Source organism: Lotus japonicus, chromosome 1 (genome assembly GCF_012489685.1).
Source record: "Lotus japonicus ecotype B-129 chromosome 1, LjGifu_v1.2".
In the NCBI taxonomy this organism is placed as follows: Eukaryota; Viridiplantae; Streptophyta; class Magnoliopsida; order Fabales; family Fabaceae; genus Lotus; species Lotus japonicus.
The window spans coordinates 133,730,065-133,755,181 of NC_080041.1; the positions used below are offsets into that span (position 1 = coordinate 133,730,065).

Sequence of the window (25,117 nt, forward strand, 5' to 3'; positions counted from 1 at the left end):
AAATAAATGTAACTCCCCTAGAATATGGTCACTATTTAACACACGCTGAAAATTATACTCTATTATTCACCATTCACCAACAAGATCTAGTTTAGCCGATAGATATTTGAACTCTTTAAGCATTTAATTCAGTGTTTGATCTATGGGTGGTATGTATAAATAATGATTTATTGAGAAAGACACACTCACTTAATGTGATTTGATCTCAAAGGAATTACTCTCGTGATTGCCGGCTGAGAAATACCTTTGAAAAAAAAAACTCTATTATTTGTTTTCTCATGATACTAAAAATCAACCTTCATAACTCGTCTATATAAATAGTAACCCGTTGGTTTGACAAGATCCAGATTTGTAGAAGAAACAAACACCTTCACCGACTGATTCCTCTTCCTTTCTCTCTCAATCTCTCTCTGTCCCGTTTCGCATTGCTCTGTTCTGTTCCTCTGCAGGAAGCAAATCTTTTCAATTTCATGCTGCAGCTGCTTCAATCAACAACTTTGTGTTCACGTGCCTCAATTTTCAGTTAGAGTTTTCATCCCTCCCTTGCAGATTGATCCATCATCATCAATCAGTTCAACTCATTCATGGATTTGGAGTTTCAATATCAAGAAGTAATTAGTCACACACACACATACACTCGATTCTTCTTTAATCTTAATTAATTTATGCATGTCAAGCTGAATTATATATGCTAATTAATATGGATATCGTTGTATTTATTATTGATTATATATGTAATGCAAGGAATACTGGAGGAACTCAAGGGGAGTGCAACTCTTCACGTGCAAATGGTTGCCTTTCTCTTCTCCGAAGGCTCTGGTTTTCCTCTGCCATGGTTCATCTCTCTCTGTTTCTCTCTCTCTTAGTAATAGTAGTAGTTGTGTTTTGTGTGATTTTTACTTTAGCTAGCTTCATTGATTATTCATTGTAGGTTATGGCATGGAATGCAGTAGCTTCATGAGAGGTAATAAATGTTGTCACACGACTTTGCTTCCTTTTTCATATTCCCCTGTTTTTCTTTTCCTGTTTATATTTTATATTCCACATTATTGCTGAACAAAAGTAGGCAAAATTATAATAGTTCAAGCATGAAGTAATATAATGCTAGGATCAAAGTCAGATTAACAAATGAGGGAAATTTGATCTTTGCTTCTAAAAGTATAATAATTACATCATGAAACATTAGCTAACTAGTACTAACAATTTTTTGTGGTTTTTGTGTGATAAGTACAGTTTCTCATTTAATTAGTTACTTGTCATTTCCTGGTGGGTGGTTGAACCTCCAACTAGTTATTCTTCAATTCGTTGACCGAACCTTTGTTTCTTTTTCTTTTAAAACACACACACATAACATACTATATTCTTTGAATTTCTAAATGAAAGACTAACTGCTGTGGATTTCTTTTTCTTTATGGGAATACACATTTTACCTTATTGATAGTGTTGCACTTGCACTCATCTATCAGAAGTTGAATGATTTTATTAAGAGTTTAATTACTATACATTGATATTGTATAAATTTTTACACTGTCATTTAATGAGAATTTTTCAATTTGCATCTTATAATTAAATTTGTATTTATAAATATTTTATAAATACAAATTTAATTCTGTAAAATTTTAAATAAATATTTAACAATTTAAATACTCATATAATATTATGTTATAATTAAACTAGAATTTAAAATAACAAGTTTGTTGTCCAAGAATTTTGAATGTCAGCAATGGCCTTATTGCAACTTGATCAATCTTTCAATGTCACCTAGGAGATTGAAATCCTTGACAACTTGGTTGGTGTGCCATCCAAATTTTCATAGGGATTAATATCATATCTGCATCCTTATCTCTGCGCCCTATTGAAGAATAGAAACAAAACAACACTTGAAAAAAAGTTGTGAGTAGGCCATACCTTGAGAAACGTGGATCCATCCACCATAAAGGTCATGTTTTATCTGAGTAGGCCATACTATTACTCTATTACTTCCTTCATAGAGGGTGGGGAAGCAGAAATAAGTTTGGCGGTGTACAAGGACAACCGCTCTTTCATGACTAAAAACTGGACCACAGTTTAAGGATTTAACTCAAAGATGACATGTGGTTGTTTTTATACATGATAGACAAATCATAAGAGTGATCTCTCAATTTCTTCACGAAAATGTTAGATGTTGATAAGTTTGATTTTAAAAGTAGGATATACTCTATGGTTCCCTAATTATGTTAAATGTGAGATTAATTTGACCGACATTTTATTTAATCATATGAATTAAATTCGCTAACATTTTACATAATCAAGATCCATGAGAGTACGTATTTCCTCAGTCAAGGAACGAATTATCAACACTCAACACTTTCAGAAGTCAATTTAACTGTTTACTAAAAAACACAGTAAAACTAAAATTACAATAAATTAAAATCACATACATCAATTAAAACTAAAATAGTTCTCTATCCACCAAATTTTGGTTCCTTTACTTTGCCCCCAAGGTGCACTCACTCTCAAGGCAATGTTAGAATCAAGATATACTTGCTTTCCATCAAACTTGCATGTCTTTTTTTTTATACTAAACATTTCTATTTATTATATACTTCATTCTCAATTACAAGTCATTTTTACCTAATTCTTTAGGATTCAAAAAAGTAGTTAAATGAATTAGTAGCAATAAATTTGTAGTTCTTTTTAATATTTTTTCTAAATTACTCTCATTTAAAATTCTCTCTCCTTATTAATGTTTCACTATCTCTAGATAGTAGTAGTTTTGGAAATAAAGCAAAAACACAAGGGTAGACATGAAAAAAAAAAATCATTGTTTTGTAGATATTGTAAAACAACATTTTTTATTTATTTATAAAAAGTGACTTATAATAAGAACAAACGAGATATAAAGAGATAATCCTAGGTGGATAGATAAGCTTAATTAATGTGGTCAATCATTTGATTTGTCAAGGGTTTGCATGGTAAAAATTAAGTATGATGTTATGATTGTGCTTGAATTCAAAGAAATTTTTCAATACAAATTGAGTTAGTTTGTACTTTTTTAATACAAATTCAGAGTAATATTATCATTGTTGCTTAATTTGGTTGCATGATGGCTTTAGAATGTGGAGTGCGGCTAGCGTGCGCCCAATACGCTGTTTATGGCATCGATTATGAAGGACATGGGCACTCTGAAGGTGCTCGTTGTTACATACACAAGTTTGAAAACATCGTTAATGACTGTTATGACTTTTTCAGATCAGTTTGTGGTAATTAAAATCTTCATCACTCTCTTGTTTTGTGGATTATTACTTTCAGTTCAGTGTTAAAATCTTCATCACTCTCTTAAATTTCAGAGCTACAAGAGTATAGGGGAAAGGCTAGGTTCTTGTATGGAGAGTCCATGGGAGGTGCAGTTACTCTACTTTTGCACAAAAAGGACCCTTCATTTTGGGACGGTGCTGTTCTAGTTGCACCCATGTGTAAGGTAACCTCTATTCTAGCTAGAAGCTATAGTGCAATTTTTAGTTTCTCAGTACATTTGAAAATTCTTCTACAATCAATTCAGAATTTTTTGGAAGAACCTTTTCTAAATATCTTTTAGATTTCAGTATGAGAAATATTAAGCTGATCCAAACATAATTAGTATGAGCATGCTTAAATTTTATGTAAATCGTGAAATCAAACATACACTTTTATGTAGGTATTCTTTTTTTGATAGACAAATATTAGTGGTTAGTTGTTAGTAAATTAGAAAATCTCTTCAAATTTTCATTTCAGGGTTCGAACCCGGGACCTTCCCCTTCCCAACCCTTATATCTCCTAGCTATTACCACTTGAGCTAACCCTCGGGAATAAAATATTCTAAAAGGATTTCCTTAAATGTGCTCTAATTTTTGTTTAGGGAAATGAATCCTTCAATTGATGAATGGTATACAGATAAATCATGAGTGACCATTTATGAGCTTAATCAATTGAGTAGTTGTTTTTTATCCCTGCATCAAAATGGAAATTAACATGTCTTGTGCAAATGTTGAAACAATATAATAAGCCAGATATCAGAGAAGGTGAAGCCACACCCGGTGGTGATCAACTTATTGACTAAAGTGGAAGATATCATACCGAAGTGGAAGATAGTTCCCACAAAAGATGTCATCAGCTCATCTTTCAAAGACCCTGCCAAGCGAGAAAGGGTGAGACTCTATCTCCTTCTTTCTTAATGTTTATGAATTTTTGAAGTTATACTATAATATAGTGCCAAATTAAGTTAGATGAGGTATGATCTATTCCTTTGATGGTGGCCGGTAATTGCAGATAAGGAGAAACAAATTGATATACCAGGACAAGCCCAGGTTAAAAACAGCATTAGAAATGTTGAGAATCAGCATGAGTCTAGAAGACAGCTTATATAAGGTTTTTATATTCAATCTAGCTCTTAATTTGCCAAGAAAATCAAATTAGTACTTCATAAATATACTTGTGACATGTTTGGAAATCCTTCTACAATCAACTCCAAAGTCAAAATCAATTCTGTGAGAACCTTCTGAGTGCGTGCCAGAATTGATTTTGAAGAAATAGAAGATGATCCAAACATGCTATTATTGTACGCAATTGTTTCCGTCTATTAATTTGTTGAGTTTTGAGCAGGTGACACTACCATTTTTTGTGTTGCATGGAGAAGCAGACACAGTGACTGACCCTGAAGTAAGCAGGGCACTGTATGAGAGAGCAAGTAGCAAAGACAAGACCATAAAATTGTACCCTGGAATGTGGCATGGCTTAACTTCTGGGGAGCCTGATGATAACATTGAAAAGGTTTTTGCAGACATCATAACATGGCTAGATAAGCACGCCAACAATGATTTTGTAGAACCAATTGACAGTTACAACTATGGCATTGAGAAAGTCACAACAGCAGCATCATCAGGTAAGATTGTGGATCAGCAGCAGAAAAACAGGCGAAGAAGCTATCTTTGTGGGTTGAAAGGACCTCGCTTGCTACACCACTCGGCAATGTAGATTGTAATTATGTGACCATGTAGCTATATTGTTTTGCTTTGGCCATATAACATTATAAAGTTTTGTATGTTTGAGAATCTTTCAGCAATCGATTTCAGTGACATAATTAATTATGGAGATCAGCTTCTGTGAGTAGTACCTTCTAATTAAGTGTCAAAATTAATGATTCCTGGGAAAAGAGAAGCTTATCCAAACAAGGTCCAAATTGTTTTTGAAAGTAAAAGCATAATGTGAAAAGCTTACATGTGATTAGATGAGATATTGTGTGGGAACTGTGTCTGAAACTTACACCTAACAATACTTGGTAATTCATGGCTGTGGCCTGTGGGAATCATTTGTGACTATGATGTGGTAGAGTTCAGGCGAGTTTATGTTTTTGCTTGCCTGTGAATCTAACTAATGAAGCTTGTATGGATCTATAACAAATGGTTAATGAATCCTGTGCTGCTGAATAAACATTATGCCTTGACCCCAACTGAATTTTATACATCCCCTAATCTTTTGTCCAACCGGAATGATCGTCTCAATTGTGAAAAAATTTAACCATGTCAAATTTAATCATGTTAAATTTTACCATCTCACCATTAAGTTTTGAACTGGTATTTCAACCAGTTAGTGATCTTTCCAATTATCTCCATTATTTGAGCCATGTGTGTTTAAATAGACTAGAGGAATGGTTGAGAAAAACATTGTGGGACCAATGTGTGAAAACCTTGCAGTCCCTATTGCATGAAGAAGCTGTAGTTACTACACTAAGATACGATCCACATTGCATTAATTAACTATAAGGACGAAAGCATAGTTGGGAAGATCCACATAGCATAAATGGGGTATAGCCCTAATTTGACCAAGCAATGGTTATGAATTTTAGCTGTAAATTTCTTATTCTAAATTTATCTTCACATGTGACACGGACACCCATGCATTTGTATCAAGGTTCAACTCAACATGATAATGACTGTTAAAATTTAAATGCATGATAAAAAAAATAAAATTTTTCTAGAATATTGAAAAAAATCACTATAAAACATTTTTTTATAATGTAATTCATATTATGATTGGATTACATAGAAGAGCAAGCAACATTTATGCACAGTATATTAACAGAACAACACTGATCAATATTAAGACATATTTCCAAGCTAGGCTTTCTTTATTTCCAGGACAATTAAAAAGAAACTATAGCATATCTATATACTATAATTATATCAATAGACTCATGTTCACAGCTTAATCCTTTAACCTTAATTCAGAAATTACGTTTCAGTTACCCATTTCAGAACTTTTATGGATCAGTGATGCTTCCCAATCCTGTAGTGGCCAGTTTGTTAACAAGAGCCAGAGCATTACTTGTTATGTAAGACACATTCTGAACCCTGTTCTGCAGCAATTTGATTTGCCTCTCTGTTTTCCCTTCAAAACCATCTATGCAAGTGTCTTCATCAGTGAGTGCTGCACTGATCCATGTGTTCAGATCCCCCATTTGGGTGCTGAATGTCTTCTTGCTCAGCCTCCTAAGAACACCGAGCGATCTGTGAAGCTCATCAAGTGCATCTGCAAAACACTCAACACAATCTGACAGAGCAGCTCTGTTTCTTCCTTTCATCATACGCTTGTTCTTCTTCAGTTTTGTGAGGTATGCCTGAACATTCTTAACCTCGGTTATTGTTACCGATACACCTGCACGTGCCCATTTGCTGGGGCTTGTTCCTGCAGTGTTAGAGAAATGTGATAGCGTGTGGATACAGAGGTTTTGGTACCTTGTTACACTGCAAGCTTCTCTAACGTTGCTGTTGTTATTCTTCCCTTTTGCAAATACCATTTGATTTTGGCCAGTGTTTGCAAGGAGTGGAAGGAGCAGTGTAATTAGCAGTAACATGAGGTGTGTCATTATTCACAAAATGCAAATTGAGAAGTTAAAGATGATGAAGATGAAGAGGGAAAAAAACTGTTGTAGTGGAATTGGAGAAGTGTGTGAGATTTGCTCGGAAGGTAGGCTGTTATTAAAAGCTGCGTGCTATGTCTCACTTTAAGGACTTTTTTGTAGGGGTCTTGTTTTGTAGGCAAGAGGCTAGTGACTGCAATTAAAAAAAGGTTATGGTGGTGACCTGAAATTGATGGGAAAAAGTTATAAACATGTGAGAGGAAGGTGAGTTTCTCACTTGTCTTCATAATAAGCTATAAGTGTGTGATTCGATGGAAGGAGCTTTCATCCAATTTTTATGAAAACTTGTATTGACTATTTATTTAGAAGTGAATGCTATCATTCTTTTACATGATAACATGATATAAATTTAAAGTGCGGTAGTTCTAGAAACTACATTTATATAACAACTCCCCCATAAGTAAGTGATTATAGACTTTATAGTGATTCTCTTCACAAAACCAAACATGACATTATATGGCTAAGCATTGCCATAATTGATTTTCATAAAACTGATTGAAGTTGTTTAATTTATATTTAGATATATTTATAGAAAAAAGAGTTTATGTAGGGTAATATTTTCAACGGGACAATGACTTGAACACGAGACAATGACTCAAACACAAAGAGAACAGTGACTCGGACACAATGCACATCTCTTCAAAGTAGGAAGAATGGTGGCTCGAACACAATGATGACACAAGGGACGAGTGACTGTACTCTAGCTAAAACCATGGCAACACTTGCACGCTTGCCCATAAAGAATTAGGACACCTAGGTAAGTTGAGTTTTGAGTCAGTTCATTTTTAAGTTTTCCAAACTCAAGACTCAAACCAATCAGCTCGAGTTGCCAAAATATTGATTCGAATGGAGTCACGAATCGAAACCATATTTTTATCTTGGCTTAATCCAGTTTTTGGTCCCTAACCTTTGTCATAAATATGGCTTTAGTCCCTCGTCGGAGTAAAGGTGGGGATTGGTCCCCAGTTTTTGGCAAAATGATTGGGTTTGGTCCCTCCGGCCATTTGGGTCAACGTCGGAGCTCCGGGAAGCTCATGTGGCATTGCCACGTCATTTAATGAGAGCTTATGTGGCTTTTCTTTTTCATTTAAATTCTAAAAAAATATAATTAAAACCCTTAAATCCCCTTCTTCCTAATTAATCCTTCACCTAATTAAATCATTCATTTAATTAAAATAAAACAAAAATCAATTAACACTAAACAAAAAACAAGCACTACATGATTTTATGCAATTACCCTCTGATTTTCTGCAATTACCAAGATTAACTGATACAGGTCCTATCAAAACTACATGATTCTTAACTAGGTTTGGTTCTTTCTCTACTTTGATTTTTAAAACCACCCTGTCAATTTCAGATTTAGGCTTTCGACTCCATGCCTTACTACCATTAACTGTAGCTGCTGCCTTTTGATCATGATGGGTTCCATATTGTTTATTGACATCATTTTTTGAAATTGGAGTGGGCAGGTTTTTATGCAAACCATTGGCCACATAAAAAAGGGAAATGAAGGTGAATAGAAACCCAGAAAATCATCATAGAAAAACCCAGAAAAAAACCTTTCCTCCTTCTTCCTCCTCCATTACCAAGAACAAAAATCCACAATATCCAAACCCAAAACCACAACCAGAAGAAGAGAAAAACACAGAACAATGAAAAAAAAAACTCAATCTTTAACCCCATTACCCATCTGAAACCACAACTCCAACCCAACCCGCATAGTTTCGCTGCTTGGGGAAGAAGAGATAGGGAATTCGCGATTACTTCAATGGTGGCTTGGTGGAGGTAGGTCGCGGTGGCTATTAACAGTGCGGAAGCAGATCTACAACGTGAAACCCAGATCTATACCGTGAAGGAGAGGGAAACAACCAAACAAGAACCAAACCCATCTCCGACCCAGAACCACCGCCCATCGCCGCGAGTCGCCGCTCCATGAACCCAGAATTGCGAGCTCGCCGCTCTCTTCCTCTCGATCCCATACACTCTGTTCTACCATCTCTTTTTCTGCCCTATCCCTTTGTCTGCTTGACTGGTGGTGGTGCGGTGGAGAGAGGACAAGAAGAAGACGAAGAAGAAGGGAGTGGTAGGGTGGGTTGATGATGATGAAAGATGATGATGAAAGATGTGTGGATGAAGGATGTTATGTGGATGAAGATCCAGAAAATGAAGAATGGTTTTTTTTTTTAATTAAATGAAGGATTTAATTATAATTTTTTAGAATTTTAATGGAAAAAAAAATTCCACTGAAGCTCACTAATTGACGTGGCAACGCCAGATCAGCAGTCGGAGCTCCGGCGTTGACCCAAACGGCCGGAGGGACCAAACCCAATCATTTTGCCAAAAATTGGGGACCAATCCCCACCTTTACTCCGGCGAGGGACTAAAGCCATATTTATGACAAAGGTTAGGGACCAAAAACTGGATTAAGCCTTTTATCTTCAAGGGTGATGTGTTGACCGATGTGCAACCTGTTACCAAGAAGATTCAAGTACCTTATTGATAATACTTTAACTTTTAATATGAGAAACAATCATATACTATATCCAATTCTTGAGTAAATTTTTCAGCACAAGTGAAATTCATTCAGTTTTACTAAATTATATCTGTCTTAGTAGTCAATGTCACAGATTCAGATTCACAATGACCAACGGAAATGAGAATCATAATTCATAGCTATCCATTTCTCCAAAGTAGAAACAAAAAAGGAAATGAAAAACTAAATGGGCTTTGCGACTTTGGGTTTTGCTGAATCGTAACTAACATTCCATGACAATGGCCAAAAAACGATGATGAATTTGAAACGATCACGACGTACACGAATAAGAAGAAGTCGAGTGGGTGGCCGAAAGAGATCTCATAACATATCTCGTGTTGAGTTTGATTACTTGCATCGGGTCCCTTTCGTTCTTGCCACTTTTCAACAAATAGAAAAGTTAGAGAAGAAGAAGAAGAAATTGATAAAAACGTGCCTAACTAATCTAGATTCTATATATAGGACATAGGGAAGTTATGCAAATCCTAACGTCGTTTAACTTTTTAGGTTACTAATTTGATCAACTTTCTACCAGTTTATGGTCTTTTGCATTTTCTTATGCCTAGAAAGTTTTCCCAGTTTTAGATTAGAACTTACAAGTTTGGAGGTTTAATAGTGTGAAACTTACACTTGATTTACAAATGATACTTATTGTAGTATCTGATATTTGAAAACAGTTGAGGTGAGTTATATTTATCTCACTACCATTATTCTTCTATTATTACACTACTTATTTATAAACATATAAATATTTTACACTAAAATATAATTTCATGCATAATTAATTTTTTCTCTTCTTATTCTCTTTTCAACCAAATAACGGAAGATAAAGTTTATTTCCAATCTCAATTCAACCAAGCAAAGGGACGGTAAATTTATTTATTTCAGATCATTCTTATTTACTTTTTTTAAACGGTCTACTTATTTCTCATATATTTCTATTCTACCAAACAAACTATCAATTTTACTAAATATCTCACATTTTTCTCTACTAATCTACCCCTAAACCAAACAAAGCATTAACCAACCTTCATCTTTTTTGGTGTAAAACACGTTGTCATTCGGAGACAATCATATACGAGTCGGGAATATTCACATCATGATGGGGCTAACTCTCTCATTTGAGACCTTGCTTAAGGGGAGGAGAATTAACCATGTACCACTTGAACCAACCACTCGTCGGTCGGTAATCAACCTTCATCTACCAGTACTAAGCAAATTACATATATGACCTATCCTTAAAAAAATATACTGTGACATTTTGGTGATTTGGTGAGGGGTAGAACCGGAAGGTTGTAGACCAAATGGGGTTTTGAAGGTGAAATCGAAGCAGTGAGATCAGCGAAGAAGAGAGCAGAGAAATCCATCGGAGAAAGAGAGAGCGATGGCATCAGGGTGGGGAATCACAGGAAACAAAGGTCGCTGCTACGATTTCTGGATCGACTTCAGCGAATGCATGTCTACTTGCAGAGAGCCCAAGGACTGTGCTCTCCTCCGTGAAGATTACCTCGAGTGCCTCCACCATTCCAAAGAGGTACCCTTTCATATCCATCTCAAAACCCTAATTAGCTTTTCCTCTGTTCGATTCGTTTACAAACCCTATCATTTTGATCCCAAATCCAATTTTTGTGGTATCCTGCATTATTCTGATTCAACACAAATGTATCCATGTTTGGGATCCTGAATTGTTGATAACTAATTCACTAGTATTAACTGAGAGGATTCAATTGAAAACAAATGCAGTGTTTTTTTAGCTCTCAAGAGAGAATTGAATTCACAAGTCATTCATTTATACACTATTGTGAAAAGGGGCTTCATTTCACATTATAATTTTCGTTCATAGGTAAAGGGTATCTATCTAGCTAGCTACGTTTGAATAAATACATGTATTCTGTATATTGGAAATTAGAGGCACAGTAAAAGCCTTGTTGTTATGCTTATTTTTTGTGCATATTGTTGAGTGGCAGTTTAATAAGTCATGGAAGTAGTATCATGCGGCATAGGATTGTAAAAAGGAGAGTGATGCTGTGGAAGGATTGAAAATTTAGAGTAATGCACATGATTCCTTCGTGCATTGCTGCTAATATGATTCTATCCGTCCACTCTATTTGACCCATGTTCGGCTATCAGGATATAGTGAGTATAAGATGTGGCTATTGATATTTCTGTAATCCATGCTTCCTTTCTGCCTGGTCTCAAATTTTGTATTTTGCCCTGCTAACATATTCATGTTCTATTTTCGTGATAGTTTTACTATCGAAGTTTAAAGATGGGTTTGATTTTTTAGAACTAACAAGTTTTGTTTCCGTTAAATTTTAAGAAGTTTTTTGTCTTTTCCCTCTATCTATCTTGGTTTAATCTACATTCCATTTCAGTCTGTGAGTCAACTATGAAACAAAGTGTGATGATTTCTTAAGTGCTTCTTTTCATTACCATCTGTAACAACCTGGAGTTGCTTAGGGACCAACAATTTTCTTCTTAACAGAGTTTGTCTATGAACTAAGTGATATAGGCAAGTCAACTTTGAATTACAAACTGGAATTCACTTGATTTGACTGTTGGCCTTTTTAAGTTTCTAGTGTTAATTCCTGCTCTTGGTTTGATGACCTATTTCATTTATATATCTTTTTGTAGCTTATAGGATGGTTGTAATCAATTAACAAGGGACAATAGGATATCTGTTGTCAGCTATTTTTCTCAACTTAATAGCTTAAAATTGTTCTTTGACCTCTTATAATTCTTCAATAGCTTGTTAGGACACAACACAACTCTGAGTATTTAATATCCAGTGGTTGACAATTGTATGGGGTGGTTAGTTTCAGAAATTTAGAGTGTGAATGGTTTTATGTTTGAAACTTGCAAACCACGGTTCGGGCAAAAGCTACAAGATACAAACTTCTACCCAAATTATGGTTTGTCACTTTTCAACGCCACACCAAATGTCCACTTAATGTTATCATATAAAGCTGTTCAATTATAATTCTAGAAACTTTCATATGGATCGGTGGACTCCAAATAGCTAGTCTAGCGCATGAATTCCAAACATCTGTTGAAAATTGGGAGGACTATAATCATTATTAGGTTACCACACAATACAATCATAACTGATAAGCGTGATATGAAACTTGTCCTTTTCTTGTTGCTGTTATATGGTTAAAGCCTTTAGTTTTACCTTATTCTGTCAGCATACTCAAGTTTGTCAGCTATTTTTCTCAACTTTGAAGGTTTAGGAATTCTAGATTACCTAGACATCCTTCCTGTGATTGTTTTTTCTCAATGTTACTTTGGAGTTTGGAGGCAAAAGTATATCCTGGTTTATAGTTCAGGCCTTAAAAGCAGTTGAGAATGTCTTATTATTGCAAAAAATATCAAGTTTACTTTGCCCCAGCATTGTGAAAATTATCTCTTGCTCTAGATACAAACCTTGTTTTACACAACGTAGTAAATTTTATGACAACATATGTTGGTTTGGTTGGTAAATATATTACTGATATTGATTTTATTGCTTACTGCAGTTCCAACGAAGAAACCGTATTTACAAGGAGGAGCAGCGCAAACTAAGAGCTGCCTCCAGAAAAGGTCAGGATGAGGGGGTTGTTAGTGGACATCATTAGCACTCAAAATATGTTGTCAATTTAAACTTTTGAACAGTTTTTTTTGACAAAACGTTTGTAATTTCGCTTGGATCGGCATTCCTACATGTTCTGATATTTTATACTTTGACATTGTGGGATTCTTTTCCCTGTGCAATAATTCGGATGCCAACTTTCGACTGCAAAATAATTAATTAAACTATGAGCTTGCTGAGTGAATTTGTTTCATGTTTTTTTTTTGTAAACCTGCTTGATCAAAAGGATTGAAATCTCCGAAATGAAAAATATTAACAGGCTAAAAATTTATGAAATGTACGTGTAATAAATTTTTGATTTGTATGAGATTAGTGGATCCTGCTAAGGAAACAGAAGTCTGCCTGAACCTTTTCCCTGAAAGTTTTATCCTCTATGATGGTTTTTCCTTTCATTGGCTGATTCATTGCAACGCGATGCCCTAGACATGTTGGTGATTTATCTTTATCCATCGATCCAGTCTCATACCTGAATTTGCAAAATCTCTTTCTCCTCAAGAGTACACTATTTCCTTCTATCAAATCCTGATTCCAAGATATTAATCCTTTGGCATGATGCATAATAATAGTTTATTTAAAACAGGTTTTAGTTCTTAACCAAAAAGAAAAAATTACAGTTGGTGCATCCATTCTTCTTTTGCTCTTGCAAATGGAATTGCATGCATCCTGAACAAAGGATAGATGGGAGACACCGCGAGTTAGCAGTTTCATTTCTTCTATTGTCTTTGGTTCTAGACTTCTCTTCAATATGTGGGAAAGAACATTCGCAGCAAAGATATGATTAACGCTCATTCTTCATTGAACCCAAAAGCAAGTAAGGTTTTTTTCCTAACAACTTCCACTTCAAACAATCACATGCTTTATTTCATATCCAGCTTAACGATTAATAAATGATTTGATCTATGTTGTCTCCTCTTCTTTAGCATGTGCAACTTCTCCTACACAAGCATCAGGTTGGTTTACAATTATTCTTCCCCAACAAAGGCACTATGGTTAGGGGAGATAAGCTGCTCCATATATACTCTGAGATAAAAAAAATTGAGATATAATCAAATTACAACAACAACGGATTTTTGAAACTAGCACAAATTGGGTAGTGTTCTTTTCTCTACATTTCAACCTTTTTTATTACCTGGGACTTCTGACTGCATAAAAATTCATTTTGTCTCCACGATTCCTTCATCACACCTTGTAAACTCTTGAATTCCTCACCATCAATGTAGCTACTAAAACCATCTATGATATATTGGATTCTTCTAACTTAAGAGTTTCACGATCGATCCTAATGAATTTCTCTTACTTCCATTTAAGCATGACAAATTTGCACCCTTTTTTTTTCTTCATTAAAGTCATCCAGACATAATTTTCTCTTTGTTCCAACTCCCATTGTTTTTTGACTACTTATGTACATTCTTCATTTTCCTCCAAGAAAGCTTCATATTTGACTGTGTTGCCACATGTTACATTGGGAATGAGTTAGAATAGAATTGGGAATTGATATGAACTTGCCATTGGAAAAGTTGTAGCAAGGGCATTGGGGAAAATGATTTTTAAAGGTCAATTGAGTTAGAGTGTGTTTGGTTCAATGGAGGGAGGGGAGGAGAGAAATTAATAGGAATGGAGATATTTAAAAATAGGATAAAAGATATTTTAAAATAAAATAACTTCAAAACCTAGTAAGCGTTTTGTCTAATGAAATTAAGAAAATGATCGGTGCATTGTTAGTGTAAACATTTTTTACACATACATCCATATTGTTTTTTAATTCAAATTATTAACCATATTATAGATATTTTTTTTTAGATACTTAAAAAATACACTGTACCATTCAATTTATATTGATATCTGATTTCATTCCAAGTTAATATTATTATAATCCTGTACTGTACGGTGGTGACATGTAGAAAGGAAATACCCAATCCAAAGTGAGCGTCACGTGTGACGTTCCCAACCGAACGGGAAATTATTTCCGTAACAGTGAGTGTGCGCGTGTGACTGACTATATAGCAATAGCATACACCCTTCTTCCTCTCTTTCTTTCTTTCTTTCTTTCCCTCTTCTCCTCATCAAAACCCTAATTTTCCAACGCACCGATCCCCAATCCTCACTCACCCAAAGGTAGCTTCTTTTCCGCTCAATTGCTTCTTGATTATAACTTATCTGCACTTATTCGCCTCAAAAATTCGATTTTATCCCTTTTTCTATCATCATGTTTCTGTGAAATTCATTGCTGAAATTCGATTTTACAATTTTTGACTTGCTGTTGCTCATTTTTTAATTGCGTTGCAGAAAAAAAGATGAGTAGGCGTACGAGCAGAACCGTCTACGTTGGAAATCTACCTGGTGATATCCGTGAAAGAGAAGTTGAAGATTTGTTCTATAAGGTAATTTCATTTTCTTTGTTTATTTGCACTTTTATCTGATAATTTGATTTGCTGGGGAAGCGGCGGATTCCTCATTTGATGTGGGTTGGGTGTCAATGTGTGATAGTGTCGGAGATATTTGATAACCCTAATATTCTTGATAGCATCTATACCTGCATTGCTTTAGGTCTACATTAGTTAAGGTGGGTTTAAAATTTAGGTATTGCAATGCATAGTGATTGCAGTAAGATACCATTTTACAGTCTCTTTTGGGATAGCGTAGGTCAGATGCGTTATTGATGTGCATGACTGTTAATTGTTTATTGTAGTCCGTCTACTGCGCGATTAATGTTATATTGGGTTTTTCTTTGCTGTTTCTTGATTTTGAGGTTGGTTGTTATATGCTGATAAATTTCACTTTGTGTTTGTAGTATGGAAACATAACTCATATTGACCTAAAGGTTCCGCCAAGGCCTCCTGGCTATGCATTTGTAGAGGTGAGTTTGCATCTACCAAGTTTGATATGAATTTCCGGCTATTTCTTTATATTTTGGTTTATCCTAATTGAGGGCACTGTATTGCAGTTTGAAGACACTCAAGATGCTGAGGATGCAATTCGTGGGCGCGATGGTTATGATTTTGATGGTCACCGTTTACGGGTTGGTTATATTTTTAGAATTACAAGCTTTACTGTTCTGACAACTGCAATTATCCCTACCAAAAGTTGGGGGAAAAACAAGATAGCTTTAATGAATTGCTGATATTGTTTAAATTTGTATCTTTATAGGTGGAGCTTGCTCATGGTGGACGTGGTAATTCATCTTCAAGAGATCGATATAGTAGTCATAGCAGTGGTCGTGGTGGACGTGGAGTGTCCAGGCGCTCTGAATATCGTGGTGTGTAGAATTTTGGAACATTTATTAGGTTCTTTCAAGGGATGCTTTGGGTGGGTATGTGTCCTAATTCTTCATGTTTCATGCTCCCTTTTGCAGTTCTAGTCTCTGGGTTGCCCTCTTCTGCATCCTGGCAGGATCTTAAGGTGAGCTATTGTGTTCATTCTGTTCCAGTTCTATCATATAATTCCAGTTCTATCATATAATGGTTTTCTTTGCTGCAGGATCACATGCGAAAAGCAGGGGATGTATGCTTTTCCCAAGTTTTTCATGATGGCAGGGGTATGTGGCGTTCAAATAAAAATTTTGTTTCTAGTTTAATTAAGGAGTTTTTTATGTCGATGGTTTATTTTTCCCCTCTCCATTCTCTCTTAGATCTCTCTATGCCATGCTAGCATTTGAGATAGTCTAACGTGTCTGAGATTTTTTTAAGCTTTAAACTATTTTCTCAATTATTTGATGCAGTGTGGTTGGTTTGCAGGTACTACTGGAATTGTGGATTACACCAACCATGATGATATGAAATATGCTGTGAGTTACTTCTCGACTTGCATGGTTTTATTTATTTTGAAGTGCATGGATAACCTATTAACCTTCAAAGATCTGTGCATATCTCTAATAAATACCTACTAATTTCAACGTTGGTATTTTCTTTTTCTGCAGGTCAAGAAGCTTGATGACTCTGAGTTCCGAAATGCATTTTCCCGGGGTTATGTTCGTGTATGACCTCAATTTGATATTTTAAGAGTTATATATTTTTTTCTAGTAAATGCCTACTTCTACTGACTGTTTTCCTCTTTTTCCCATGTAGGTGAGGCAATATGATTCGAGGCGGGACTCCAGAAGTCCTAGTGGTGGCCCATCTCATTCTAGAGGAAGAAGCTATAGCCGCAGCCGTAGCCGTAGTCGTAGTTATAGTCGGGGCCGAAGCGAAAGGTTTGTTCACCGTGTATTTTAGTCATTCCTTATGTGAACATTCATTGTTGATTTTTCTTAATTAATTTTGTGTTCATACAGCAAATCTCCAAAGGGTAAATCTTCACCGCGTTCGCCTGCTAAATCTCCAGCAAAATCTGCTTCTCGCTCAAGATCAAGGTCCCGCTCTTTATCAGGGTATGAAATGTTCTTAATGTTTACAAATTTCTCTGATGCGTCTCTCAAAGTAAATTTTATTGATACTGTTGTTTGGAAGACCTAACATCATTATTTTACCAAATTATTTAGAGCTTCTTAGTCTCTTTAGATTTGTGCAGGGACCAATAGGGTCAACCCTGATGAGGCATATTAATAGATTGCGTGGGGGGACCATCTGAGTTGTCAATCCCGGGTTCCCATCCCATCCATACCCTGGGATGAATTTCCCATTCCAGCCCAGTTCACTAGCTCAACCATCTCGGCTGGGATCCTGCCCAAAATCCCGACGGGTGTAGGCCCCAGTTTTCCAAATATGCCCCCAAATTGTTCGCATTGTGGGTTTTTATTTATAGGGGTATTTTCAGGCTTTCGCAATGGAAAAACCCTAGCCTTTGGTTTTGTTAGATTTTTCCCTCTCTTCTACCCACTTTGTCCCTCTTCTCTGTTCTATCTTCGCACCTTCCCTCTCTTGTCTCTCTTGGACCCATAACTGGTTGGCGACCACCATGACAATACCTCCGGCGAGCATCACCTCTGTTCTACCCACTTTGACCCCCTTCTCTCTGCTCTATCCTGTAGTTATCATTGATTTAGTATGTGTATGTATGGTATAAATTGTACAAAATATAGGCAAAAATTCACTATCCTGGCCATCCTGCTTTCCAGGATCCCGCTATCCCAGTGTTTAGGCTGGCCGCGCTGAGCTTGAAACTGGGATTGACAACATAGGGGACCATAGAGAATTGAGTATTGAAATGAACAAAACATAAGTAGTTTGAGTTCCGTGTCACGAATCAGTTGAATCCATGCATATCAAGTCCTCCTTAAGTTAGGATGAACAACTTTTGTTTCAATTGCTTTGTCCTAGTGAAGTCAGTTGTCCGCACCATGTGTGTGTTTGTGTGTGTTCCTTTTTTGTGTTGTTAAGCATCCTAATGAAACTTGTTTTGTTCAAAACCCTTCTTTTTCTGAAAGTGAAAGTCACGCAGAAACTTGTTTGTGAATGAATTGTTATTTATCACTTTTTCTCAATGAACTTCAGATTTAGTCATTTTTTTCCTAACACACTTGCTCTCTTCTCAGTCCCTTGTCAGTTTTTCCCCTTCATGCATGTTCACGTGCTACCCGGACAAACATGCCTCCTTGTCGGAGTGTTCGCTTTGAGTTTCCTTTTGTTTTTGTGAAAATTCCTTGTTTGTTTTTTCTTAGATATGGAAACTTGCGGCATACTGGATATTGGAATTTAGGATCTTGGTGGGATTTGTTCAATTGCCTGCAACTCAATTTGTTGTAGAGGTATGATATTTTTTAGATGGGCGACTTTGGATACCCTCCCAGTACATCTGTTCTAATACTTTTAGCATGTAAATGTCCATGGGTGCTAGATGGGGAATCAAGGAGATCATGGGATTGCCATTTTAGAGCTGGATTTCTTGTGTATAAAGTCAATTGGGATTTGGAAACCACCACCAATGAGGAATAGGAACAATTTCATTACAATTGTCGGCTTCAAGATTACCCAAGCCTGTAGGGTGCACTATCTGGATTCTTTGGATTTTGTGGTGCTGTGGAAGATTTATTTTCTCCAAGCCACTGGTGTATTAAAATATACCCTGTGATGGTTCTATTTACTTTTTTCATTTTCCATGATATTATTTTGCATTATTATCTACAATTTGTCCTTTTTAGATCTCTCTCTGTTGGGCTGTTTTATATTTTGAGATGTTTGCTTTTACCTCTCTTGGACATGTTTACTGTGACATGGGAGAGGCATCAAGGCTATTGGATCAAATTTGATGAGGGAACATGTGGATCTTAAATTCTGTTGTTTGTGGAACTTTTGCAGATCACGGTCAAGGTCCAAGTCTCCATTGCCATTGGTGAGTGAATTTCTTAACTTAAATTGAACATGTGTTTGCCTTCTGTTCCTACTCGTCTTGGCTGAATTTGATGTCGTGATTTGCATCATTGCATGTTGAGCTTGGGTTTGTATGTGAAATCTCATTTTTCTCGGTGAATCCTCATGTTTTTTAAGTGTTTTTTTTGTGGTTTGAATATTGTACATGGTGTTAGAAAGCATAATTTGCAATTTCAAGTTGAGTTTTGGTAGACTGCCTTCTTTTCCCTCCTTAATTAATGGTTTTCTTTGACAGCGTAACAAAAGCCCCAAGAGGTGCAGTGCAAGCCCCATAAGACGCAGTGCTAGCCCCAAAAGACGCAGTCCTAGCCCCAAAAGGCGCAGTGCTAGCAGGAGTCCAAGTAGGAGCAGGAGCAGGAGCAAGAGTTTGTCCAGGTCTTTATCTTAAATTCTTTTGTTTCTCCTGGATTATTTTTCAGTGCATTTGTTGACTTCCTCAAGTTTAATTTTGTTTGTGTGTTGGATTCATGCTCAACTTTTGGATTTGATTGACCATGGTCTGGCAGGTGAGCTCTGATTTGGCAATTGATGAAGTTGAGGAGGATGATGAGTGCTACATAGTCTTTCTATTGAATTTACCTTAGCCTAGAAAGAACACCTATTTGGGTTGAAGTTGTTTGAACTTTGAACTCCTTTGAATTGAACTGTAGACTTGTGCCATTGTGCGTCTTAGCTGCTATTGAGGATTTGATGGAACTTAATTTATGTAGTAGACTATTGGATGTCAAACTTACATTGGTTCCTTATGGCCGGTTTATTTGATAACTGTCATTTGGTATATTATGTTCTCTATTATTTCGCGTTTTATATTTGTGGTACATCCTTCTGTGTTGGTTTCCGCTCTTCTGTGGAAAAATTTACATTATTCTCGAATTACCTACTCTATCATTACATAATTTTAATGGAAGTAGGCAAGTAGCACATACTAGGCATGGAAACTTTACTATTATGAAATATATTTTGGTCCAAATAACATTAGTGTTTCAAATTCTAACTTTTTGTTGTTGTTATGGTCTGTCTTTACTAAATAAGTGGAAACTGTAGTGACCATTCATTTGTAGAAAATAGGAAAAAGGTTTAACTAGTACGAACTATGAGAATTAAGATTTAAATACCAACAAGGTGTTGGTCATGTGGCAGGCAATCTAGAGCGTCGTAAGAGTGAGGTCACAAGATCAAATCCTAAGAAAGTCTTTTGTAGGGACTGCCATTGTATCCTGAACATAGTAACGCCTGTCAAGGACAATAAAAAAAGATTTAAATGAGCAAAAATTTAGGGACTAATATTTCAAGTGAAGGGACCTAATCTGTAAGTAAAACATATTTTGGGTTTAATTTAAGTTGTCTGTTTATGGAATCTGATAAGCTGAGTTCTTATGTCTAACAATCCTGGGGTTTAAGTAAAACATATCTTGGGTTTAAGTTGTCTAACTTTGCTGAAAGGTTTTTACAGATGTCTCTTTTATTTAGGACTTTCAGTTCTGCATTAATCTCAAGTGATTTTCATTCAAAAATTAAATGGACTTGTGTCATAGTATTTGGACTATTGGTTGAAACTTGAGATGAAATTGGGCAAGATGTTAATTTTGATTGCATCCTCTGATTTATTATTCTCGTCACAAGTTTTGTATTTTAGCTCCCAACCAAACTAATTTAAACTAGATTCTAATTATTTTTTGTGCCTGGTTGTTTCATGGTTATGGTGAAGTTAACTTGGGTTATTTTCATATTGGAAAGAGTGCATGAATTTGTAGTGTTCGGCTTTTCATTGCATATGAATACTTTCTCAACGTAAGTTTGATGGATCTTTGACCAAGTATGTTTAAATTTATTTAATTTCATAGTTATGCTTTAGTTAGTCCTATTAATCCAAGTTACTTTATTACTGTAACTCCTAAAAGATTCTTGGTCCCATGAACATCTAAACAAGGTTTTCATTTGGAAGAGGGTGGTGTGGTGTTAATGATCTTCTGTAACCAATGATTATTTTTGGTTGGGTGGAAATTGCTTTTAGTTTTGACAGCAAACCGTTTGTGGTTGTCCTCATTTTACTTGGATAAGAGGGAGAGATGCAAGTTTTATGGAGTATGTGGAGATAAGGAATTTGAATGGTAAGCTGGTTGTGATGGATGTAGGGACAACATTAAAAGTTAGCAACTGCGACTCATGGCTTGGCTTTAAACATGAGGAACCATTATTAGTGGTTGTTACCCTGAGTGACCTCGTTGTGTTGATTATGTGGTCGTGCTTTTATCTAGGTGGTGCCTCCTCTCAGATGTAGGTATGGTGCCTCTGCCTAGTTGGACCAGTAGCAACAAAACATGTATTAAATGATGTGTTTTTTCCATTTATCCTGAAATGATTTTTAAATAATATTATTTTAGAAAAAAAAGTTTATATATTTGCTAACTTGTCCCTAACTAAATCAGTTACCACTGTAAAAATGTTCACTAACACTTCCACACAATAACCCTAGCTACTGCCCCGCCTAACCTAGAAGTCGTCCATTGTTGCGCCGTCAAGCTGGTGTCTCAGAGCCTCGCACCACCATAGCAGATCCTCCACGACCACCTCAAGCACATTCACCCACGGCCAGAGCCTCACGACTACCATCGCAGAGCCTCACCACCCACGACCTTATTCTCTGTATCTGAAAACTGGTTTTTTCAAATAAATTGTTTCCTCTATTTTTTTTCTTCCCAACAAGTGTTAACCCATTTGTTTTTTCCGTTTTCATGCGACCCCTTTTTTCAGTTTTCTATTTGATTTCGGATTTTTAATGTCCATTTACAATTTCCGGGCGACCCATTTTGTTTTCCTCCGTTTCTGTACATATTTGATATTAAAGTTTTGATTTTTATCAACTGGGTCTTCCATTTTTATATTAAAGTTTTGATTTTTATCGTTTTTAACTCTTGCTGAAGATTTGTGAATTAAAGTCTTGGTATTTATGGAAATTTTGGGTAATAAGCTCTATAATGGTTACTGTGGTCTGCAATGTCTGTGCCCTGTTTCTGTTGGCTTGCAATTGTGTGAAGGTGCAAGTGGTGTGTGGGCATTGATGTGAGGAATGTCTGCGTTTTTTTTAGGCCTGTTTTGTGACCTCTTTCCATTCCTAAAGGGAGATGGGGTGTTTGGACAGATTTAGGATTGTATTTGTTGCAGGGAAGATGTGTACCTTGTGCTCTGTCATCATTCTTGTATATAATCCCCTTTCATCTCGTTCTCTCCTTTTTTCTTCCTTGCTGTATTGGGTTTGGAGTATCCTTAGTACTCCCCACTTTAATACAATCTTTACTTTGTTGATAAAAAAAGCTTGAAATTAACGAGAGAGGGAGAGAGAAGAAGAAGTTGCAGAGCAGCAGATTTCAAATACTAAGGAAGATGAACCACCAATAGCACTTGATCGGTGAAAGAGAACCAAAATGAAAGAGGAAAAATGTGATATTTGGGTTTTCCTTTCTAAAAGATGAAGAAGTGTGAGATTAGGGTTTACTGGTGTGTTGATGATGAACCAAGATCAATAGAATATGAACCAACAATGTTGTTTCAATCTTCAAACTAAATCTCACTCATGGTAAAAACTCATATTAACCAGAAGCAACTCTCTAACAATTGCTAAAAAACCCTTTTCAAAATTAATATCATAAATTATTTTGAATTTATAGAATAAACGGAAATTGATGGAAAATAAAAAATTTGATATAATAATTGCCAGATGTCTCTTTTCTATTTGATAAATCACATGGAGGCACCACACCCACATTTTCTCACAGGCACCACAGAATTCACCTTTTATCTATCTATCTTTATTTCAGTTCATGTCACATGGTGTTCTTCCCAACTCACCATTGAAAGGGATAGAACTCTACTGTTTCTGAGTCGGTCCTCACCCTCCAATCATTTTCCTTCCTCACTTTCTTTTATTACTCCTGGTCCTGGATTCAACTAAGAGCATCTCCAATGGAGTCCTTAATTTGGGGTCTTAAAATAAGATCCGGATCTTATTAGATCTCACCATTGGAGCTATCCTACATGGCATGAGATCTTAGTAAAAGCTAAGATCCGTGCCTTAGCTCAGGTACTCTCAAATCCGGGATCTTAAATAAAATAATATTTTTTTCTCTCTCCTTTCAATACTAGAACCAAAGTTAAAAATAGTGAGAGAAATAAATAATATAAATATATTGGGTACCGTGGGTCCAGTAAAAAATAAAATAAGATCTCAACCACTAGAGTGAAATGTGCATTGGGACCTTATGAGTGTCTTAAATCTTATGTGGCAATCTGGGCCCACAAAAAGTGAGTTAAGTCCCAAAATAAGATCCCACCATTGGAGATGCTCTAAGTTGAATGGCTACTTCCTCTGTTGCTTGTGATATTAGTAACTAAATAAATAATAAAAAATAATGATGTTTGGATATTTGTTAGCACACATTTTAAAATAAAAAATAAATGAAATTCAGTTCATGAGTTAAGATAAAAGTGTTTGTTGTCATTACATATAAGAACATCTCCAATGTAAGGTTCTTAGTTCTTATTTTTTAGCTAAGAACTAAGAACTGAGTTCTTAACCATTGGAGGGGATGACGTTGAGTTCTTAGTTCTTAAAAATCAGAACTAGGTTCTTATATAAGGAGTTTTGTTTTTTGAGTTCTTAGCATTAAAAATTATTTTCTCTCTCTTATCCAAATTACTTTATTATTTTATGAGTTTGCTTTATTACTTTATGAAAATAAAAAGTATAAATAATGTGGTTGATGTGACCAAATGAATAGTGCTAAGAACTAAGAACTAAGAACTCATGATTGAAGCAAAATTGCTTGAGAGTTGCTTAAGTACATGTGGCATTACGGGCCCACATGAATAGTGCTAAGAACTACTCCCTCCGGTCCTATTTATAAGCAACAACAAAAAAATTCACATAGTTTAAGAAATGTAGTTAAACTAGATAAAATGCATTAAATTTGTCTTAAATTAAAACGAACTTCTAAAATTACCCTTTGTTATTAGTGTTGGAAAGTGGAAAAGAGAGAGAATAATTAATGAGACACATTTTACAAGTTAGAATTAATAAGGACATCATTGGAAAAAATTAATTAATATAGCTCAAACTTTCATTTGGTTCTTATAAAAAGGACCAAGATTTTTCTTCTCTTTCATGCTTATAAATAGGACCGGAGGGAGTAATAAGAATTAAGAACTAGCATTGGAGATGCACTAAGACTAAGTGTGGTTGAAGAACTAGAGAATTGTCTTTTAAACTTTCTAAGTATTTTGCACTGTTTGTAAAATATGATTTTGAGTGAATTTACTTTTTGGATTCAAGTAATTTATATTTAGATTTTTAATAAAAAAGTTAGATAAAGTGCTTCTACGAAATTGCTTTTTAAAAATTAATCCAACATATTCATAGGAAGATAAGAAATATGTATGATGAGTGATTTGATAAAAAAAAAAGTGAGTGAAAATTTGATGGAATAAAAATGTGTGGATGTTTCAAAAATTAATGTAATAAATACTATATTTCCAAACTTTTTCAAAATTTTGGTTGGATAAAGTTGAATTGAATGATAGTAAGAAACTAGAGAAAAAATAATTAGTCTAAGATATAAATGTATAATCAGAAATAGGTATAGGAGTTATGTTTTAATGAAGTAAATAAATTTTATTCAGACACCTAATTAATAGCTTTTATGATTTTATCCATCATA

The 25,117-nt window shown here is 35.4% G+C and overlaps 4 protein-coding genes across 5 annotated transcripts; 3 read left to right on the forward strand and 1 right to left on the reverse strand.

Moving 5' to 3' along the window:
• Positions 1-332: 332 nt before the first annotated feature.
• Positions 333-5,244, forward strand: LOC130731101 (caffeoylshikimate esterase-like). The gene is made up of 8 exons (XM_057583286.1): positions 333-611; positions 745-835; positions 932-964; positions 3,096-3,242; positions 3,330-3,460; positions 4,029-4,166; positions 4,288-4,386; positions 4,621-5,244. Exons 1-8 carry the CDS (start codon positions 585-587, stop codon positions 4,990-4,992), a joined length of 1,038 nt encoding a protein of 345 aa, XP_057439269.1. The 5' UTR covers positions 333-584; the 3' UTR covers positions 4,993-5,244.
• A 755-nt stretch (positions 5,245-5,999) lies between these two features.
• LOC130732731 (pectinesterase inhibitor 6-like) lies at positions 6,000-7,028 on the reverse strand. Its single transcript, XM_057584723.1, has one exon. The coding sequence runs from the start codon at positions 6,881-6,883 to the stop codon at positions 6,278-6,280; it is 606 nt and encodes a 201-aa protein (XP_057440706.1). The 5' UTR covers positions 6,884-7,028; the 3' UTR covers positions 6,000-6,277.
• Positions 7,029-10,762: 3,734 nt separating this feature from the next.
• Positions 10,763-13,282, forward strand: LOC130731103 (NADH dehydrogenase [ubiquinone] iron-sulfur protein 5-B). Its single transcript, XM_057583289.1, has 2 exons — positions 10,763-11,004; positions 12,986-13,282. Exons 1-2 carry the CDS (start codon positions 10,855-10,857, stop codon positions 13,082-13,084), a joined length of 249 nt encoding a protein of 82 aa, XP_057439272.1. The 5' UTR covers positions 10,763-10,854; the 3' UTR covers positions 13,085-13,282.
• A 1,771-nt stretch (positions 13,283-15,053) lies between these two features.
• Positions 15,054-20,181, forward strand: LOC130731102 (serine/arginine-rich splicing factor SR34B). Of its 2 annotated transcripts, XM_057583287.1 has the most exons (14): positions 15,054-15,213; positions 15,385-15,479; positions 15,890-15,955; positions 16,043-16,117; positions 16,246-16,354; positions 16,451-16,497; positions 16,576-16,633; positions 16,833-16,882; positions 17,015-17,071; positions 17,163-17,287; positions 17,369-17,464; positions 19,332-19,365; positions 19,639-19,778; positions 19,910-20,181. In XM_057583287.1, the coding sequence occupies exons 2-14, from the start codon at positions 15,393-15,395 to the stop codon at positions 19,911-19,913; spliced, it is 948 nt and encodes a 315-aa protein (XP_057439270.1). In that variant the 5' UTR covers positions 15,054-15,213; positions 15,385-15,392; the 3' UTR covers positions 19,914-20,181. The 2 variants fall into 2 exon arrangements, with proteins under 2 accessions (XP_057439270.1, XP_057439271.1); XM_057583288.1 differs by lacking the exons at positions 19,332-19,365; positions 19,639-19,778; positions 19,910-20,181 and adding exons at positions 18,695-18,781; positions 18,871-19,104.
• The last annotated feature ends 4,936 nt before the right edge of the window (positions 20,182-25,117 follow it).

What these genes read in the sequence shown, in the direction of transcription:
- LOC130731101 (XM_057583286.1), top strand. Translation starts at nt 585, where the DNA reads ATGGATTTGGAGTTTCAATATCAAGAA. An exon ending in TCTGGTTTTCCTCTGCCATG is followed by an intron (nt 836 to 931) that starts GTTCATCTCTCT and finishes TATTCATTGTAG; the next exon opens with GTTATGGCATGGAATGCAGT. An exon ending in ATGCAGTAGCTTCATGAGAG is followed by an intron (nt 965 to 3,095) that starts GTAATAAATGTT and finishes TGATGGCTTTAG; the next exon opens with AATGTGGAGTGCGGCTAGCG.
- LOC130732731 (XM_057584723.1), bottom strand. Translation starts at nt 6,883, where the DNA reads ATGACACACCTCATGTTACTGCTAATTACACTGCTCCTTCCACTCCTT.
- LOC130731103 (XM_057583289.1), top strand. Translation starts at nt 10,855, where the DNA reads ATGGCATCAGGGTGGGGAATCACAGGAAACAAAGGTCGCTGCTACGAT. An exon ending in GCCTCCACCATTCCAAAGAG is followed by an intron (nt 11,005 to 12,985) that starts GTACCCTTTCAT and finishes TGCTTACTGCAG; the next exon opens with TTCCAACGAAGAAACCGTAT.
- LOC130731102 (XM_057583287.1), top strand. Translation starts at nt 15,393, where the DNA reads ATGAGTAGGCGTACGAGCAGAACCGTCTACGTTGGAAATCTACCTGGT. An exon ending in CTGGCTATGCATTTGTAGAG is followed by an intron (nt 15,956 to 16,042) that starts GTGAGTTTGCAT and finishes ACTGTATTGCAG; the next exon opens with TTTGAAGACACTCAAGATGC. An exon ending in ATGATGATATGAAATATGCT is followed by an intron (nt 16,883 to 17,014) that starts GTGAGTTACTTC and finishes CTTTTTCTGCAG; the next exon opens with GTCAAGAAGCTTGATGACTC.